The sequence below is a fragment of the Lepisosteus oculatus genome, chromosome 21 (genome assembly GCF_040954835.1).
Source record: "Lepisosteus oculatus isolate fLepOcu1 chromosome 21, fLepOcu1.hap2, whole genome shotgun sequence".
In the NCBI taxonomy this organism is placed as follows: Eukaryota; Metazoa; Chordata; class Actinopteri; order Semionotiformes; family Lepisosteidae; genus Lepisosteus; species Lepisosteus oculatus.
The window spans coordinates 13,295,072-13,313,448 of NC_090716.1; the positions used below are offsets into that span (position 1 = coordinate 13,295,072).

The window sequence follows — 18,377 nt, forward strand, 5'->3', positions numbered from 1 at the left end:
TCAGCTCAATGATATAGCAATGCTTTCCACTGTGCCATCCTTTAATACACAATGTGCATTAAAAAATAACAACTTTCAGGTATCTGCAGAGTAAAAACGTGATCTAGTGTCTCAGTCAGGAGAAGGCAACGTCTTACTTGTATACTGAGAGAGGCTGACAGGGGCTCCTGCTGTTGAATTATCTGCAGCCATTGCAATGACTGTGAAAGTGTATCCAGTCCCCGCAGTCAGATTACCAATATTAAAGGACTTCTCTGTCATATTTTCACGACTTTGAGTCAGATAAAAGGTTGAATTTGTCCCAGTCTCGAGCACCTCCACTCTAAAGTAGGAGCTTTTTCCCACAGGCTCAGTCCAGTTCAGAGACACAGAAGATGTGGTGACTTGAGTGACAGTCAGGTTCCTGATGACATCAGGCCCTGTGAGTGCAGGTAAGGGGTTTGGGAAGAACAAGCACAAACATTAGCTGGGTGTTGTGATCCCTTTCGCAATGTACACTCAAAAAACACCTCTCCACTCTCTTAGAGCTACCTGAAAAGACTGAAATGAAATCAAATAAAGGGAAACATTAAAATGATGAGAACATTCCAACCCATCCATTTTCTAACCTGCTTTATCCAGGTTGCTGGGGACACAGAGTCAAACCCAGCAGCAACAGGCACAAGGCAGGATACACCCTGGACAGGACACTACTCCATCTCATCTCACACACACAGACACACTCACACCAGGACCAGTTGACCAAGAGCGTTTTAAAATTCCAATACTGTATGCCTTTGGTTTGTGAAAGTACACTGGAGCACTTAGAGGAAACCCATGCAAACATAGGGAGAACATGCAAACTCCTTGCAGGAACTGAAACTAGGGCTTCAGCTCAATGATATAGCAATGCTTTCCACTGTGCCATCCTTTAATACACAATGTGCATTAAAAAATAACAACTTTCAGGTATCTGCAGAGTAAAAACGTGATCTAGTGTCTCAGTCAGGAGAAGGCAACATCTTACTTGTATACTGAGAGAGGCTGACAGGGGCTCCTGCTGTTGAATTATCTGCAGCCACTGCAATGACTGTGAAAGTGTATCCTGTCCCCGCAGTCAGATTACCAATATTAAAGGACTTCTCTGTCATATTTTCACGACTTTGAGTCAGAGAAAAGGTTGAATTTGTCCCAGTCTCGAACACGTCAACTCTAAAGTAGGAGCTTTTTCCCACAGGCTCAGTCCAGTTCAGAGACACAGAAGATGTGGTGACTTGAGTGACAGTCAGGTTCCTGATGACATCAGGCCCTGTGAGTGCAGGTAAGGGGTTTGGAAAGAACAAGCACAAACATTAGCTGGGTGTTGTGATCCCTTTCGCAATGTACACTCAAAAAACACCTCTCCACTCTCTTAGAGCTACCTGAAAAGACTGAAATGAAATCAAATAAAGGGAAACAATAAAATGATGAGAAAATTCCACCCATCCATTTCTAACCTGCTTTAACCAGGTTGCTGGGGACACAGAGTCAAACCCAGCAGCAACAGGCACAAGGCAGGATACACCCTGGACAGGACACTACTCCATCTCATCTCACACACACACAGACACGGACACACTCACACCAGGACCAGTTTTCCCAGAAAAAAATATTTCAGGTATATGCAGAGTAAAAACGTGATCTAGTGTCTCAGTCAGGAGAAGGCAAAGTCTTACTTGTATACTGAGAGAGGCTGACAGGGGCTCCTGCTGTTGAATTATCTGCAGCCACTGCAATGACTGTGAAAGTGTATCCAGTCCCCGCAGTCAGATTACCAATATTAAAGGACTTCTCTGTCATATTTTCACGACTTTGAGTCAGAGAAAAGGTTGAATTTGTCCCAGTCTCGAGCACCTCCACTCTAAAGTAGGAGCTTTTTCCCACAGGCTCAGTCCAGTTCAGAGACACAGAAGATGTGGTGACTTGAGTGACAGTCAGGTTCCTGATGACATCAGGCCCTGTGAGTGCAGGTAAGGGGTTTGGGAAGAACAAGCACAAACATTAGCTGGGTGTTGTGATCCCTTTCGCAATGTACACTCAAAAAACACCTCTCCACTCTCTTAGAGCTACCTGAAAAGACTGAAATGAAATCAAATAAAGGGAAACATTAAAATGATGAGAAAATTCCACCCATCCATTTCTAACCTGCTTTAACCAGGTTGCTGGGGACACAGAGTCAAACCCAGCAGCAACAGGCACAAGGCAGGATACACCCTGGACAGGACACTACTCCATCTCATCTCTCACACACACAGAGACACAGACACACTCACACCAGGACCAGTTTTCCCAGAAATAAATCTTTCAGGTATATGCAGAGTAAAAACGTGATCTAGTGTCTCAGTCAGGAGAAGGCAAAGTCTTACTTGTATACTGAGAGAGGCTGACAGGGGCTCCTGCTGTTGAATTATCTGCAGCCACTGCAATGACTGTGAAAGTGTATCCAGTCCCCGCAGTCAGATTACCAATATTAAAGGACTTCTCTGTCATATTTTCACGACTTTGAGTCAGAGAAAAGGTTGAATTTGTCCCAGTCTCGAGCACCTCCACTCTAAAGTAGGAGCTTTTTCCCACAGGCTCAGTCCAGTTCAGAGACACAGAAGATGTGGTGACTTGAGTGACAGTCAGGTTCCTGATGACATCAGGCCCTGTGAGTGCAGGTAAGGGGTTTGGGAAGAACAAGCACAAACATTAGCTGGGTGTTGTGATCCCTTTCGCAATGTACACTCAAAAAACACCTCTCCACTCTCTTAGAGCTACCTGAAAAGACTGAAATGAAATCAAATAAAGGGAAACATTAAAATGATGAGAACATTCCAACCCATCCATTTTCTAACCTGCTTTATCCAGGTTGCTGGGGACACAGATTCAAACCCAGCAGCAACAGGCACAAGGCAGGATACACCCTGGACAGGACACTACTCCATCTCATCTCACACACACAGACACAGACACACTCACACCAGGACCAGTTGACCAAGAGCGTTTTAAAATTCCAATACTGTATGCCTTTGGTTTGTGAAAGTACACTGGAGCACTTAGAGGAAACCCATGCAAACACAGGGAGAACATGCAAACTCCTTGCAGGAACTGAAACTAGGGCTTCAGCTCAATGATATAGCAATGCTTTCCACTGTGCCATCCTTTAATACACAATGTGCATTAAAAAATAACAACTTTCAGGTATCTGCAGAGTAAAAACGTGATCTAGTGTCTCAGTCAGGAGAAGGCAACGTCTTACTTGTATACTGAGAGAGGCTGACAGGGGCTCCTGCTGTTGAATTATCTGCAGCCATTGCAATGACTGTGAAAGTGTATCCAGTCCCCGCAGTCAGATTACCAATATTAAAGGACTTCTCTGTCATATTTTCACGACTTTGAGTCAGATAAAAGGTTGAATTTGTCCCAGTCTCGAGCACCTCCACTCTAAAGTAGGAGCTTTTTCCCACAGGCTCAGTCCAGTTCAGAGACACAGAAGATGTGGTGACTTGAGTGACAGTCAGGTTCCTGATGACATCAGGCCCTGTGAGTGCAGGTAAGGGGTTTGGGAAGAACAAGCACAAACATTAGCTGGGTGTTGTGATCCCTTTCGCAATGTACACTCAAAAAACACCTCTCCACTCTCTTAGAGCTACCTGAAAAGACTGAAATGAAATCAAATAAAGGGAAACATTAAAATGATGAGAACATTCCAACCCATCCATTTTCTAACCTGCTTTATCCAGGTTGCTGGGGACACAGAGTCAAACCCAGCAGCAACAGGCACAAGGCAGGATACACCCTGGACAGGACACTACTCCATCTCATCTCACACACACAGACACACTCACACCAGGACCAGTTGACCAAGAGCGTTTTAAAATTCCAATACTGTATGCCTTTGGTTTGTGAAAGTACACTGGAGCACTTAGAGGAAACCCATGCAAACATAGGGAGAACATGCAAACTCCTTGCAGGAACTGAAACTAGGGCTTCAGCTCAATGATATAGCAATGCTTTCCACTGTGCCATCCTTTAATACACAATGTGCATTAAAAAATAACAACTTTCAGGTATCTGCAGAGTAAAAACGTGATCTAGTGTCTCAGTCAGGAGAAGGCAACATCTTACTTGTATACTGAGAGAGGCTGACAGGGGCTCCTGCTGTTGAATTATCTGCAGCCACTGCAATGACTGTGAAAGTGTATCCTGTCCCCGCAGTCAGATTACCAATATTAAAGGACTTCTCTGTCATATTTTCACGACTTTGAGTCAGAGAAAAGGTTGAATTTGTCCCAGTCTCGAACACGTCAACTCTAAAGTAGGAGCTTTTTCCCACAGGCTCAGTCCAGTTCAGAGACACAGAAGATGTGGTGACTTGAGTGACAGTCAGGTTCCTGATGACATCAGGCCCTGTGAGTGCAGGTAAGGGGTTTGGAAAGAACAAGCACAAACATTAGCTGGGTGTTGTGATCCCTTTCGCAATGTACACTCAAAAAACACCTCTCCACTCTCTTAGAGCTACCTGAAAAGACTGAAATGAAATCAAATAAAGGGAAACAATAAAATGATGAGAAAATTCCACCCATCCATTTCTAACCTGCTTTAACCAGGTTGCTGGGGACACAGAGTCAAACCCAGCAGCAACAGGCACAAGGCAGGATACACCCTGGACAGGACACTACTCCATCTCATCTCACACACACACAGACACGGACACACTCACACCAGGACCAGTTTTCCCAGAAAAAAATATTTCAGGTATATGCAGAGTAAAAACGTGATCTAGTGTCTCAGTCAGGAGAAGGCAAAGTCTTACTTGTATACTGAGAGAGGCTGACAGGGGCTCCTGCTGTTGAATTATCTGCAGCCACTGCAATGACTGTGAAAGTGTATCCAGTCCCCGCAGTCAGATTACCAATATTAAAGGACTTCTCTGTCATATTTTCACGACTTTGAGTCAGAGAAAAGGTTGAATTTGTCCCAGTCTCGAGCACCTCCACTCTAAAGTAGGAGCTTTTTCCCACAGGCTCAGTCCAGTTCAGAGACACAGAAGATGTGGTGACTTGAGTGACAGTCAGGTTCCTGATGACATCAGGCCCTGTGAGTGCAGGTAAGGGGTTTGGGAAGAACAAGCACAAACATTAGCTGGGTGTTGTGATCCCTTTCGCAATGTACACTCAAAAAACACCTCTCCACTCTCTTAGAGCTACCTGAAAAGACTGAAATGAAATCAAATAAAGGGAAACATTAAAATGATGAGAAAATTCCACCCATCCATTTCTAACCTGCTTTAACCAGGTTGCTGGGGACACAGAGTCAAACCCAGCAGCAACAGGCACAAGGCAGGATACACCCTGGACAGGACACTACTCCATCTCATCTCTCACACACACAGAGACACAGACACACTCACACCAGGACCAGTTTTCCCAGAAATAAATCTTTCAGGTATATGCAGAGTAAAAACGTGATCTAGTGTCTCAGTCATGAGAAGGCAAAGTCTTACTTGTATACTGAGAGAGGCTGACAGGGGCTCCTGCTGTTGAATTATCTGCAGCCACTGCAATGACTGTGAAAGTGTATCCAGTCCCCGCAGTCAGATTACCAATATTAAAGGACTTCTCTGTCATATTTTCACGACTTTGAGTCAGAGAAAAGGTTGAATTTGTCCCAGTCTCGAACACGTCAACTCTAAAGTAGGAGCTTTTTCCCACAGGCTCAGTCCAGTTCAGAGACACAGAAGATGTGGTGACTTGAGTGACAGTCAGGTTCCTGATGACATCAGGCCCTGTGAGTGCAGGTAAGGGGTTTGGGAAGAATAAGCACAAACATTAGCTGGGTGTTGTGATCCTTTTCACAAAGTACACTCAACAAACACCTCTCCACTCTCTTAGAGCTACCTGAAAAGACTGAAATGAAATCAAATAAAGGGAAACATTAAAATGATGAGAAAATTCCAACCCATCCATTTTCTAACCTGCTTTATCCAGGTTGCTGGGGACACAGAGTCAAACCCAGCAGCAACAGGCACAAGGCAGGATACACCCTGGACAGGACACTACTCCATCTCATCTCACACACACAGACACGGACACACTCACACCAGGACCAGTTGACCAAGAGCGTTTTAAAATTCCAATACTGTATGCCTTTGGATTGTGAAAGTACACTGGAGCACTTAGAGGAAACCCATGCAAACACAGGGAGAACATACAAACTCCTTGCAGGAACTGAAACTAGGGCTTCAGCTCAATGATATAGCAATGCTTTCCACTGTGCCATCCTTTAATACACAATGTGCATTAAAAAATAACAACTTTCAGGTATCTGCAGAGTAACAAACGTGATCTAGTGTCTCAGTCAGGAGAAGGCAACATCTTACTTGTATACTGAGAGAGGCTGACAGGGGCTCCTGCTGTTGAATTATCTGCAGCCACTGCAATGACTGTGAAAGTGTATCCAGTCCCTGCAGTCAGATTACCAATATTAAAGGACTTCCCTGTCATATTTTCACGACTTTGAGTCAGAGAAAAGGTTGAATTTGTCCCAGTCTCGAGCACCTCCACTCTAAAGTAGGAGCTTTTTCCCACAGGCTCAGTCCAGTTCAGAGACACAGAAGATGTGGTGACTTGAGTGACAGTCAGGTTCCTGATGACATCAGGCCCCGTGAGTGCAGGTAAGGGGTTTGGGAAGAACAAGCACAAACATTAGCTGGGTGTTGTGATCCTTTTCACAAAGTCAAGTCTGCAATCAATGGACTACTGGTGAACTAAATGAACCTTTCTGAAAGACAGTACTAACATCAAATTGTTAATGAGAAAAAATCCAATCTATTAGAAATTGTGTATCTGAAAAATGAGAAACTTATAATAAATCCTTGCACTCCAATGAATGCACTTTAGAGTCATGTGGACTCCCCATCTGGCTGATGTGACAGCAGCCATAGTGCACACAGTATGCTCACCACACATAAGTTAATCAGAGGGGAGCAGAACAGAGTGATGAAGCTAGTTCAGAGATGGGGATTATTTGGAGGCCATGATGATAAAGGCCAATGGGAAATTTGGCCAGCATGTTGAGGTAACAACCCTACTCTTTTTGAGAAATGCAGCGGGAGTGTTAATGACCACGGAGACCTTGGTTTTACATCTCATCCGAAGGACGGCGCTTTTTTACAGTATAGTGTCCTCATCACTATACTGAGGCATTAGGATCCACACAGACCACAGGGTGAGCACCCCCTCCTGGCCTCACCAACACCTCTTCTAACAGCAACCTTGGTTTTTCCCAGGAAGTCTTTCATCCAGGTACTGACCAGGCTCACGTCTACTTAGCTTCAGTGGGTTGCCAGTTGTGAGTTGTAGGGCAGTATGACTGCTGGTTACAAACTAAAAAACCCACAGTATTTAACAATTTCTACTGCATCAATAAATGATTCCCCAACATTGGAAGCATAAAAGTTTATGTCAATATATTGCATTTGAATCCAATCATAAGAAACGTATGTTCTTACATTAAGTGCATATATATTATTTGATCTGATTGTTCTCAGATTCCAGCAGTAATCTAAGTACATGTTAAGTTGTTTTTCCAGATATTTGGAATGTGTATATTGTCTCAGCACCAAAGTATATTAAAAGATTCCAATAAAATTAGCTTTTGAATGAATACCAATATGGCACTAACAAATTGTCTCTATGGCTTCGGTAAAAATAATAAAAGTGCATCTACACTTCACTTTATGAGCTTTTTTTCAGCCTATGTTACACAAAAGAAATAAAAAATACATTGAACAAAACAATAAATAAAAAAGAAAATTGTGTTCCTTAATGAAAAATAAAAGAGAACAATTCAGTGGCTGAAAGACTTTTGAGTGAAAAAATACAACTGAATACAAAATGTGTTTTCACTTACTGTAGTTGAAGATATTACTGTAATAGAAACAGACTCCAGAAAGTCTTATTGTCTCTTATTTGGAGGACTTACTTGTAAAAGTAGAAATCAGAACTCCACTTCCTTCAATTAATTTATCTGCAGGTAATGCCGTAACATTGAATGTATAGTTGCTCCCAGCAGTCAGCCCAGTCACTGTAATGTTTGTGGTGTTTGTTATAGATTCAATCCCAGTCTCCACCACCTGTACTCTATAGAAAGAGCTATTGCCTTCTGGTTTAGTCCAGCTGAGAGAAACGGTTGATGTTGTGACTTCAGTGACTGTCAGGTTCTTGATCATATCAGGCCCTGTGCGTGCAAGGGAGTGGAAGAAGATAGTCTCGTGAGCCATTTAAAATACAAAAAGAAAGGAAAGGTTCCATTTATCAGAAAGATGCGTTTTAAATGATAGATTGTAAATGTCTTTTTGGTCAGGGAAATGAGTGCATTTTATATTTAATTTTATATTTATATAAATATATTTATATTTTAATCTGCTCTACTGCAAGTCTGTATTCAGCAAAAACAATATCTATGTGCAAAAAGTAAACGTTACTTACTTGTTGTAAAATTCAGGCAGCATGAGCAGTTTGTTTGTATTGCATATGGTGTTCCTGGATACAGACCGTTGATCTCAGTTGATGTAGCATTATAAGATTCACCTCCATTATTAATTTGGCAGCTACCATTAGTAAAATGGAATTTAACTGTTCTCGTTCCGATTTCTGTTATGTTAACCGTGTCCCCTACACAAGGATGGCCTAAAAATTAAAAAAAAAATCAGTAAAATACACGTATATTTCCTTTTCTTTTAAAAAACATAAATATGCTAAATGTGAACCAGTGTTTAGCTTTCTTGACCAATTCTAGGAGAATGGTTCCAAACTTAATTCCACTGTGAAATGAGCTTGTTCTGAAACTATGTCAAACTCTATAGCTATTTCATGAAGATGTCTACATACAGTACAATGACACACTTCAGAAAAGCAGCACTTTTTCCGTGGATTGATGAAAAACATTTGCATGTACTGTCTCCTAAAACACAACATTTTATGAGCTTAACAGAGGCCTGTGAGACATGTTTAAGACATACTGTAGGAGTTCAGTGCAGATGATCGCATTCTACACAGGAAACATGTGCTGGGTGAGTAAAAGGCATGCTTGTTCCACTACAGATATTGCATTGTTATGAGGCCACATGTCAGTGATCCTGAGAGAGGCTGTGTTGTGGAAATGCTGATAGAGGGGATGTCAGCCCAGGAAGATGCTAAAACGTTTAGTGCCCACCTGTCACCACCATCTCATGACTAGCACATGACCAGCAGACAGGCAGTGTCCATCACCAGCTTTGCTCAGATCATTCAACAATAAAAACATTTTGTCAGGATCACCTAAGGGATCTAGTTTATGCAGCTGCCACAACAGCTGCAAACATATGTGGGACAGGTAATAGACAATGACATTCCCATAGTTTTGGGATGCAGATGTCTGTAAATTATTAACATCTTAAAAGAACAATATCTGCAATGTGGACATGAGCACACATTGATCTGCCACAGACACCATATGACAGTTACCACTAACCTGGGGAAAGCTTTAGGAAGATCTGTGCACCACCAGCATCTACCTCCTACTAAGAAATGAATGTCCAATCATGCATGATCACTGTCGGGCCCACAGTAGTCTTGCATGAATGGAGATTCATTCCTTTGGACCATGTACATCATCTGCCTGCCAATGCCAATAGCCTGAGCACCTATATTCCTGCTAATGGAGATCACACTAGATATTGAACATTTTTCAAGGATGCCTGATGTGATGTAGTTATGACTTGACAATATCCTGTTGCTACGTCATGGACACATTCTTAATATGTGAAACAAGTTTTCTTTGAGAAATTTTTCCACTCTAGTATGACACCTTGCCTAACATTTTAATTGATTTATAGTGGAAGGAATGCAAGCACTCTCTGTATAAATATGTGCTTCATTTTGAGGAAAGCCATCTGTTATTTTAGCTGAATGAAACTCCTAACACCGCCTTTCATTATCAAAATGTTTGCAGGAAAATGATCTCTAGCCAGCTTTGATTCAGGTTTTATCGTACATTTTCTACTTACTCAATTACACAAACCATTGAGCCTATACCGAGCCTATACTGAGCCTATATTGAGTCTATACATCCAGATGTTGTCCAACATTTTGCCATGACGTCCTTCTGATGTCTGAATAGAGGGACAGGAACAGGCCCCTAGGAAGCCCCTTCGCCAGCATCACCCTCATCACAACAAGCAGGGACCAGAGGAAGGCCCGGTCCAGACTGCGCTGACGGAGCACGCCTGGCCCAGTCTCTGGAGAAGACTGGACCCCCGTGAGGGCAAGCGCCATAGACCAGCCCGGCTCCTGGAGTACCCTGCCCGGCCGAGGTCGGACCCCTCTGCCCTGCGATGCCACCTGGACGGACCACAACTACGGACTTTGGGGGCTCCTCCCCATCCTGCACCTTCTACTCCTGCGCTCGTGTGGGACAGTTCGCCTGCCTGCATCCTGGGCAAAGTCCAATGGGCTGTCCACTACCCTGCGCAGTCCCTTCTCCAGGAGCCCAGCCGCAGGAATCTGGACCGGATCTGCCTCCCTTGCGTCCGGACCCTGGCCACGGACTTCTGCAGACAGTCTCGCCTCAGGCTGGCTTTGCCCGAGGCGCAGAGAGACGGCCACTATCCCTGGACTGTGGTGCCCCTGCTCTTGGGTCTGTAACACCTGCATCATCCGCCCCATTCCCGGGGGACGGAGCTGGTTGTAACAAGTGGGTCATACTTACAGATGCAGGGATGACTCGTGTTTTAACGACTCGGTATTGTCCCAAAAATGATGTAGGTATCACATACATACAGTAATTTTTTCACATAAAAAAACACTGCTTTAAATTCTTCAAAGACAGAAATAACTTAATTAAGGTGAAACCCGATCCACATGGATGCTGAATTTGTAGAGATAAAGATTTTTACAGTACATCTTTATAAAGAAAAGGAAAGTGTTACCTATGTGGCAACCAAATAAAAAACAAAAGGCATTACCCCTGGTTAAAAACATTATTATTGAAAACCACAACATGGATGGAAATACATTAATTTTGCTAAAAAAGTTTTTAAATGAAAACAGGTGTACTTACATGGATCACATGAAACCTACAAGGAAAACAAACAAAAAAAAATGTAATGATGTTGCAAATTATTCATGTTTGATTTTGCAAAATATAGAGTACTGTATAGCCCTTATTATACAGAGACTACTGTACAACATGATTTAAAATGCAAAGATATATTTGGTAACACAAATTTCAAAACAACCAATTAAAAGAGCAGGAGAAAAATCTAAGGACACATGACAAAGGTTGATGAAATAACATTAAAACCCAACTTCCATCCATTGATCCATCATCTAACCCCTTCATCCAATTCAAGCTCGTGAGGGAGCTGCAGCCTTTCCCAGCAAGCCATGTGCACAAGGCGGGCTACACGCAGCACGGGATGCACACACAGACATGCACACACTCACAGCAGGGCCAGTTTTCCCAGAAAGCTCTGGTGGAGCAATATAAATATGACAATTCCATAGCTAATTTACAATAAATCTACTATATTTAATATTTCATTCCCTGCACATAATAAATATTTATTTATTTTGTGGGATCAATCAATAAATGGATATTTGTTTTATTGAGATCAATTTAAAATTCAAAATTAGTAACCTGGAGCATGATTAAATTTGACAAATTGTAGACACAGAACAAACCCTGATTTAATCAGATCCATTGAATAATCCTTTATTTAACCAGATAAACCAACTTCTCATCCTTGCTCATGGGCGTAACTAGATCAATCATTTGCCACGTGCGATTAGAAAGTAGCCACAGATAATTTAAATCGAAAATCATAAACTACACTAAAAAGATCATTATATTAATATAAACAACAACAGTGCCAATTCACAGATACAACACATTTAAACTTATTATGATTCTACAGTCATCAGTAGACAAGCGTATTCTTAATCTATGGATATTTACATATTATATTCTCACAGACATGGTTCATTTCAATCCACTACACTTTTAAACCTTTGAAAGATATACTGTACATTAATTTGAATCTACACAAAAATATTTGCAAAAGCATCATATTTAACCAAGACATTTGAAAGAACTATGCAACTTATCAAATGTCAAATAACTTCAAAGTCAATTCCCAAAAAACTAAATGAAACTAAAATGAACTGGCTTCATCACTCTGCTCTCCTCCCCACTGAGAGCTGGTGTGTGGTGAGCGTTCTGGCGCACTATGGCTGCCATCACATCATCCAGGCGGGGCTGCACACTGGTGGTGGTGGAGGGGAGTCCCCATTACCTGTAAAGCGCTTTGAGTGGAGTGTCCAGTAAAGCACTATATAAGTATAAGCAATTATAATCGTTATTTTCTATTTAAGCCATCCATTCACTGTACTATCAGGTAGTAATGAAGTTTGTTAAACATAACCAGCTCTTCCAGCGGGGAATATTGTAATAATAACACTAACTGTCCCATTCGACAGATTTTGCGTCTAGAACATGCCTAGCTTTTGGTGAATTTAAAGCTACTCAATGAAAAGCACTTAGTTGTACAATTGTTTTGGGTTTGATGTTGGCAATCCGTTTTTCTAAGCATGGCATAAAGTACAGTACATGACAATAATAAGTTACATAATATTATCTGAGGTGCAGCTTATAGAAGGATTCATTTTATATTGCTTTTGGGAACACAGCTCTTTTGATCACACGTTTTTTTTTCTAATGTAGTAGATCAGCCTGGCTCAAAGCAGAATGAAAACAAGGTGCATTTACACAGGGTTGGCCACAAGAGGGCGTGCACAAGCAGCTCTCAGCAGAGCAGAGGCAGTGTTGTGCAGCTTATACTGTACAACACTGACCAAGGCAAGAGGGAAAGACTGGCCAGTTCATTGACTAATCTAGCTAATGAGTCCCACAGGTGTGCGAAAGAGATGAACCCCCTTCTAAAGAGTGATCTTCCACAATCTGAGGCTCTCATCAAGTCTCAGCACAGAAGGCGTAGCTCTTCCGTAAAAAAAACAGTGAGATAAGGACTCATGTGACTCTGGTCAGGACCCTAGTGATATAGCGTGAGTCAGTAGACATCTCTTTACACTGGATAGGTCAGTGCCTTGACTTTAAAGAGGGAAAAATCTCCCATAAACTAGCTCCACCTCAGGGTAGTCAGTGCTCTGGAAAAACAAGAGAACAGATCTTGGCTGGAGTTGGAGCATTTAAGGATATATTCAAACTGGATTAGTTTCAAACCAACTTGATGAATCTGTATGCTAGCCGTAACTTATCTGTTACAGAGACCATTTGGTAGTGGGCTGGAGTCAGGTTGACTTGCTAATTTTAAGGAAACTTAGCTTGCTTGTGCTCACACTACAATAATCAAGTAAACTCTGTTTTTTACATTATGCCTTTACATTAGATTCCTTAATTTTTTTCCATTTCAAAATACATATGGTATTTTTTTTTACTATGACCAGTGTTGTTCACAACAGTTGCATCACAACTCCTGGGTCTAATTTGTGAGCTGTGGCGCCTTCTGTGTAGAATTCGCACAAACCCCAATATTTGAGTGTGTTTTGTCCTGGTGGTCCAGCTTCTATGTACTTTTCAAAGACATGCTGGCTAGGGTAACTTGTACTAGAAAAGCACAGGCTTCCTTTCCAGGCTGCAGACCTGCCTTGTGCCCTGTGCCCTATCCTGAGACAGACTTGGTGTCGCTGCACCTATAACCAGGAAGTGGCTTTCTGATAATGGATATTGGCTAATCCAACACAACAGAAAGCAAAAGAAAGCCAATAGTGTACAGTAAATCCTGTACAAACAGATTGCATTGTCCCTAAAACAACCCATATTGGTTTCTTTTGTTAACATGCTTCTATTTCAAAAGTATACATTCCATCTCAGCCTTGGTCTGGATATTATCTTTTGCTAATACACTTTTCAAAGCCTTGAGAACAAAGGGCTCAGGTGTTCTGAGACGTTGTTATGTGAAATGGGTGACTGGTTTCTTCCTGGATAAACTAGCTAGGAATCTGCTGTTGTTGAATAAACTCTTATCTAGGTCATAAATAGCCTGATTCCTGGAAATGTCCCCTGCATTTCAATCCTGTGGATTTCGTGTTACTGTCAGAAAAACAAACTTACAAGCTGAAACAAGGTTTGTACTGATAATTCGTAATATAAAAAATTAATACAGTTTCTGAACATGTGCTCTACTGCAAAATGAACATTATTAGTGCTTTAAAGTATCCAGCTTCAATAGCATAGCACGATAGGGCATTACATTTCCTAAATATTTATTTTTTTCATGAAAACAAAAGCTGACATTTTTGCAGGGGGCCACCTTCATCGGCCTGAAGTGGAGTTTCATATGATTGTGTTTGTGGTTTTAAGGACAGACTATTCCTACAGTTCACCCCTTCCTGGGTTTTAGACAGTCAACCGAGAGCAAGGTAACAAAAAGGCTGCCAAGGACGAGTTGTTGGAGTAAGTGGTGTTGATGGACCAGTGAGTGGTGCTCTTTCCTCTAAACCCAAAGTTAAAAATCCTATGCTCCAGTATAATGACTGAGGACACTGTGTTGTAGAAAGAATTCTCCTGTGGATGAGATGTGAAACCCATGTCCTAAGAACCTCTAGTTTGAAATTATTTGTAGGAGGAGGAGTGTTAAATTGTTCAGCTCAGTAATTCTGAGCCTGGAAAATCTCTCCTCCCTTAATTCAACTGGTGAAAACAATTTCCTAATTTGGTGTGTAATGGAGCTGCTCCTCATACATGATAAGTGCTTTCGGATACTTTGATATTAAAAGTGCTACATAAATGCATATAATTAATTAACAATAGTTCAAGTAGGGAGCTGCATCAGCATGCGTAGGCTGCAAAGGAACAAGTAAATAAACACAATGTTTCATCTGTGGAGCCTGAAGAACACCTGAAGAAGGTGCCCTGGCACAAGGAGAAATGCCAACGGGATGGGGTGTAGATAGCATGTTGAGCTGGGGAACTGTAACACACCATGAGACTTCCTTATTTAGAGGCCTATGGGTGCCTGACAGAAGCTCTGCTGTGTTCGTCCACCTCTTGTGCAGCAGTTTTATTGCATTGTTCATCTGCCAAGCTTCCCTTCAGATGTGATATTGAGGAAATACTTTTTACTAACTTCAGCAAAAAGAAAAATGCACAAAAAAAGGAACAATACCCCAGCGCTAACATGATCCCAACATGATCTTTCAAGCTCAGTTTTGCTGTTAAACTAAATTAATAGGTATTCATGTCACAGGAACGTTTTTCACTAAGACCTGTTTGGTTTCCTAATTTTTGTGATAGTTACAGCTCTGGTCTCTTTCGCTAGCTAGCGCTGACTGAGGCTTGGCACTTGCTGCAGATCTTATTGCTGTGCTCTGAAGAGAAGGGGCATGTCAGAATCTACAGAGCTTGAACATTAATTAATGAGAGGGTCACTTTTACAAAAGCAACCATGCATGTTACTATGCCTTCTGTTTAGATTAGCAGAATCTGGAAATTACTATGCTTATCAATGCTTATTAGGTGTGTGTCATTTTAAGCAAGTAAATCACACCTTTGGAAGAGGAACGCCAAGTTAAAATGAAAAATGACTGTCATTACATATAGTTTATTTACTGTGCCATGAACAAGACTCTTACAAGTGAAACATGAGCACAGCTTCTGCTCTGTGTGTTGATGCATCAGAAACGCAGTTCTGCCTACAGTTTGAGAAACAGGAACAGTAAGCAAGTGAAGGAAAGTATGTGACAGCAAGCAATTCTATGTTATATGGGCTGCAGCAAGCACTTGCAAAACAAAATAAACTTCACATCGCGCCTACAGAACATGCTACAGAACAGGAAAGACACGATCAAGTTATTTGTCAAGTGTAACAGTGTTCAGCGGAATGGAACCTATAACAGAGGTGACATTATGAAGCCTTGAAGCCTAGACAGCTCTGCATTCTCCTGCAGAAAAGGGACCCAAAGAGGACCCGGTCTTCAGGTGCACTGGAGCATGCACTGGTGCAGCCTTATCTCTACTGTTGGAGACCAGCTCTAGCTGCTAAAAAGGGCTCACTCTGAGACACAATTCCAGCACAGCAATATCTGTGGGCTTGTCTGGTTCTTGCACGTAAAGTGTGTGCAAACACTGAAACACTGAAAGCTCTGTAGTTCAGTGTGCAGTCTCCCTATGGACTGGGATACCCCTACAGGAAGGTGTGTGACCACACTACAGGTCCTCATTGCAGTCTAAATAGAAGGATGCCATTTATATAATATATACTAGATTTTTTCCAACTTAACTAGAGATGATAACTTGTCAAATAATAAACAGTGATGTCTTCCTTTAAAATGACTGATTCCATTACATATTCCCACTCATGCTATTTTAAAGATACTTAATTATTTTTAATAATTAAGGGCGGAGCGGTGGTTCTGTTGCTCAGGATCTGCGCCTGTGACTGGAAGGTTGCCGGTTCAAATCCCGCGGCCGGCAGAGGAATCCTACTCCGTTGGGCCCCTGAGCAAGGCCCTTAACCTTAACTGCTCCAGGGGTGCCGTACAATGGCAGACCCTGCGCTCTGACCCCAAGCTTCTCTCCCTGTCTGTGTGTCTGTGTCTCCATGGAGAAAATCTGGTATGTGAAAAGACGAATTCCTAATGCAAGAAATTGTATAGGGCTAATAAAGAAACATTAAAACAAATTAACGTAAATCTATACTATTTAACTTTCTATAAATATACTAAGTACTGAATGGACGAGGGATGTTTAATCCCAGGTTTTCTAAATCTCAACAAAGCACAAACACCCGAAGATCTGGAAGACGCTGTTAATTCTAGTTGCAAAGAGGTTCTGAACTGGAATGATGAAGTGCAGATGGACTGGTTCTCCAGAACCAGTTTTGCCTACCCCTAGATGAACAAGACTGAGAAATAAAACTATGAAAATGTGGTCTCAAGATGAACCAGTTTCCTTTGTGCTTCCTGTGTTTTAAAACGAAACGTTGAAGAGGCTGTACTAATAAAGCAATCTAATTTACATACTGTATGAAGTTCACAGTACATAGGAAATAAATGATAAGTGTGAAAAAAATTGACTTTTGTTTTTTTTCTCTGTTGCAAAACATGAAAAAAATTAGTAACATCCATTCTTACATGTTTTCTGCTGGTTTAGACTGGACCGGTGTCTTTGCTCTGCACAATATAAGAAACACTTCTAAAGATGCAACGAATCCATCAGATGGGAAATTCCACATGACGTTTAGCAAAACAGGATTCACAGGAGTGTAAACAATAGCTGCAAATTACTTTCTTTTCAGATTTTCGTTTTTCTCTGTAATAACTCACCTGCATTAAAAGGCACATTCACAGGTAGCAGAAATCAAATGACAGCAAAGTATGGAAATTTAAAGAACAGACTAAAAGCCATATCTTTTTAATTTTCTGTGTCAAAATAACCACAGCACTGAGACTGAGCAAGAGGTGTCTTCCGGGTTTAGTCACAATTCATTTTCTTGCCTCTTGTGTGAAATGAAACTGTACCCTGGTTCTTTGAGCAAAGCATAGCCACACAGACTGGGACATGCCAATACTGTGAGCAAGATGCCTGAAGGGCGGTATTCAGAAGGACAAATCTGTTACCTGAGAAACTAAAAAGGATCTATCCTTTCTTAAGCAAAACCTAAACTGTATCTGTGGTCCCCTTGCCCCCGAAGGATCTAGTTTTGAGGCTTATATTTGGTGTGACAGTGAGTTTCTCAATTGTACTGCATAGCTATTGAAAGGTACAATTAAAAAACTGAAACCTCATGGGGTAGCTACAGTACATAGCACAAAAGGCTTTATTCTAACATGTTATTTTTAAAAATGACAAGTGAGCAAAATGTAAAATTTGTGTGCTTGTGACATTAAATGAAGGACTGAAAGGAGCTCAGTACCCTTTTTCAACATCCCCAGTCAGATCTGAAAACTAGTCATGAACGCTAATCATCACACAGATGGGCTTTGTGAACTAACTGCTAACGATTGTGGTTACTTAACCATAGTACTCTGGAGCTGCTAAACAGCTATGGAAAATAATCAAATCAGCAGCTCACAGAACACAAACTACTGTACCAAACAGCCAAACGGCCGCCTCTCATTAGTAAGCTTCCTTATGTTCTTGTGATCCACATTTTTTATGTTCCTATGAATATGATGGATTTTAAAGCCCTGCTGTTGCTTTTGTTTTTACTAGATTTGGGGCTGCTAATATATTAAATAACCACACAGCCAGTTAGTGAGAGCTGTTTTGAGATGAACTGCACACTTCGGAAGAGCAGCGGACACACAGACACC

General features: G+C 41.6%; 1 protein-coding gene across 1 annotated transcript in view; it reads right to left on the reverse strand.

Moving 5' to 3' along the window:
* The window catches only part of ptprja (protein tyrosine phosphatase receptor type Ja), a 76,171-nt gene that overhangs the window by 33,170 nt on the left and 24,624 nt on the right, over positions 1-18,377 (reverse strand). The window contains exons 2-11 of the mRNA XM_069181871.1: positions 11,104-11,119; positions 8,493-8,693; positions 7,987-8,241; positions 6,383-6,703; positions 5,490-5,788; positions 4,129-4,438; positions 2,385-2,666; positions 1,672-1,976; positions 1,007-1,316; positions 138-419 (exon numbers count right to left, since the gene is read on the reverse strand). Coding sequence (XP_069037972.1) covers positions 138-419; positions 1,007-1,316; positions 1,672-1,976; positions 2,385-2,666; positions 4,129-4,438; positions 5,490-5,788; positions 6,383-6,703; positions 7,987-8,241; positions 8,493-8,693; positions 11,104-11,119 — 2,581 coding nt within the window. The remainder of the gene's footprint in view (positions 1-137; positions 420-1,006; positions 1,317-1,671; positions 1,977-2,384; positions 2,667-4,128; positions 4,439-5,489; positions 5,789-6,382; positions 6,704-7,986; positions 8,242-8,492; positions 8,694-11,103; positions 11,120-18,377) is intronic.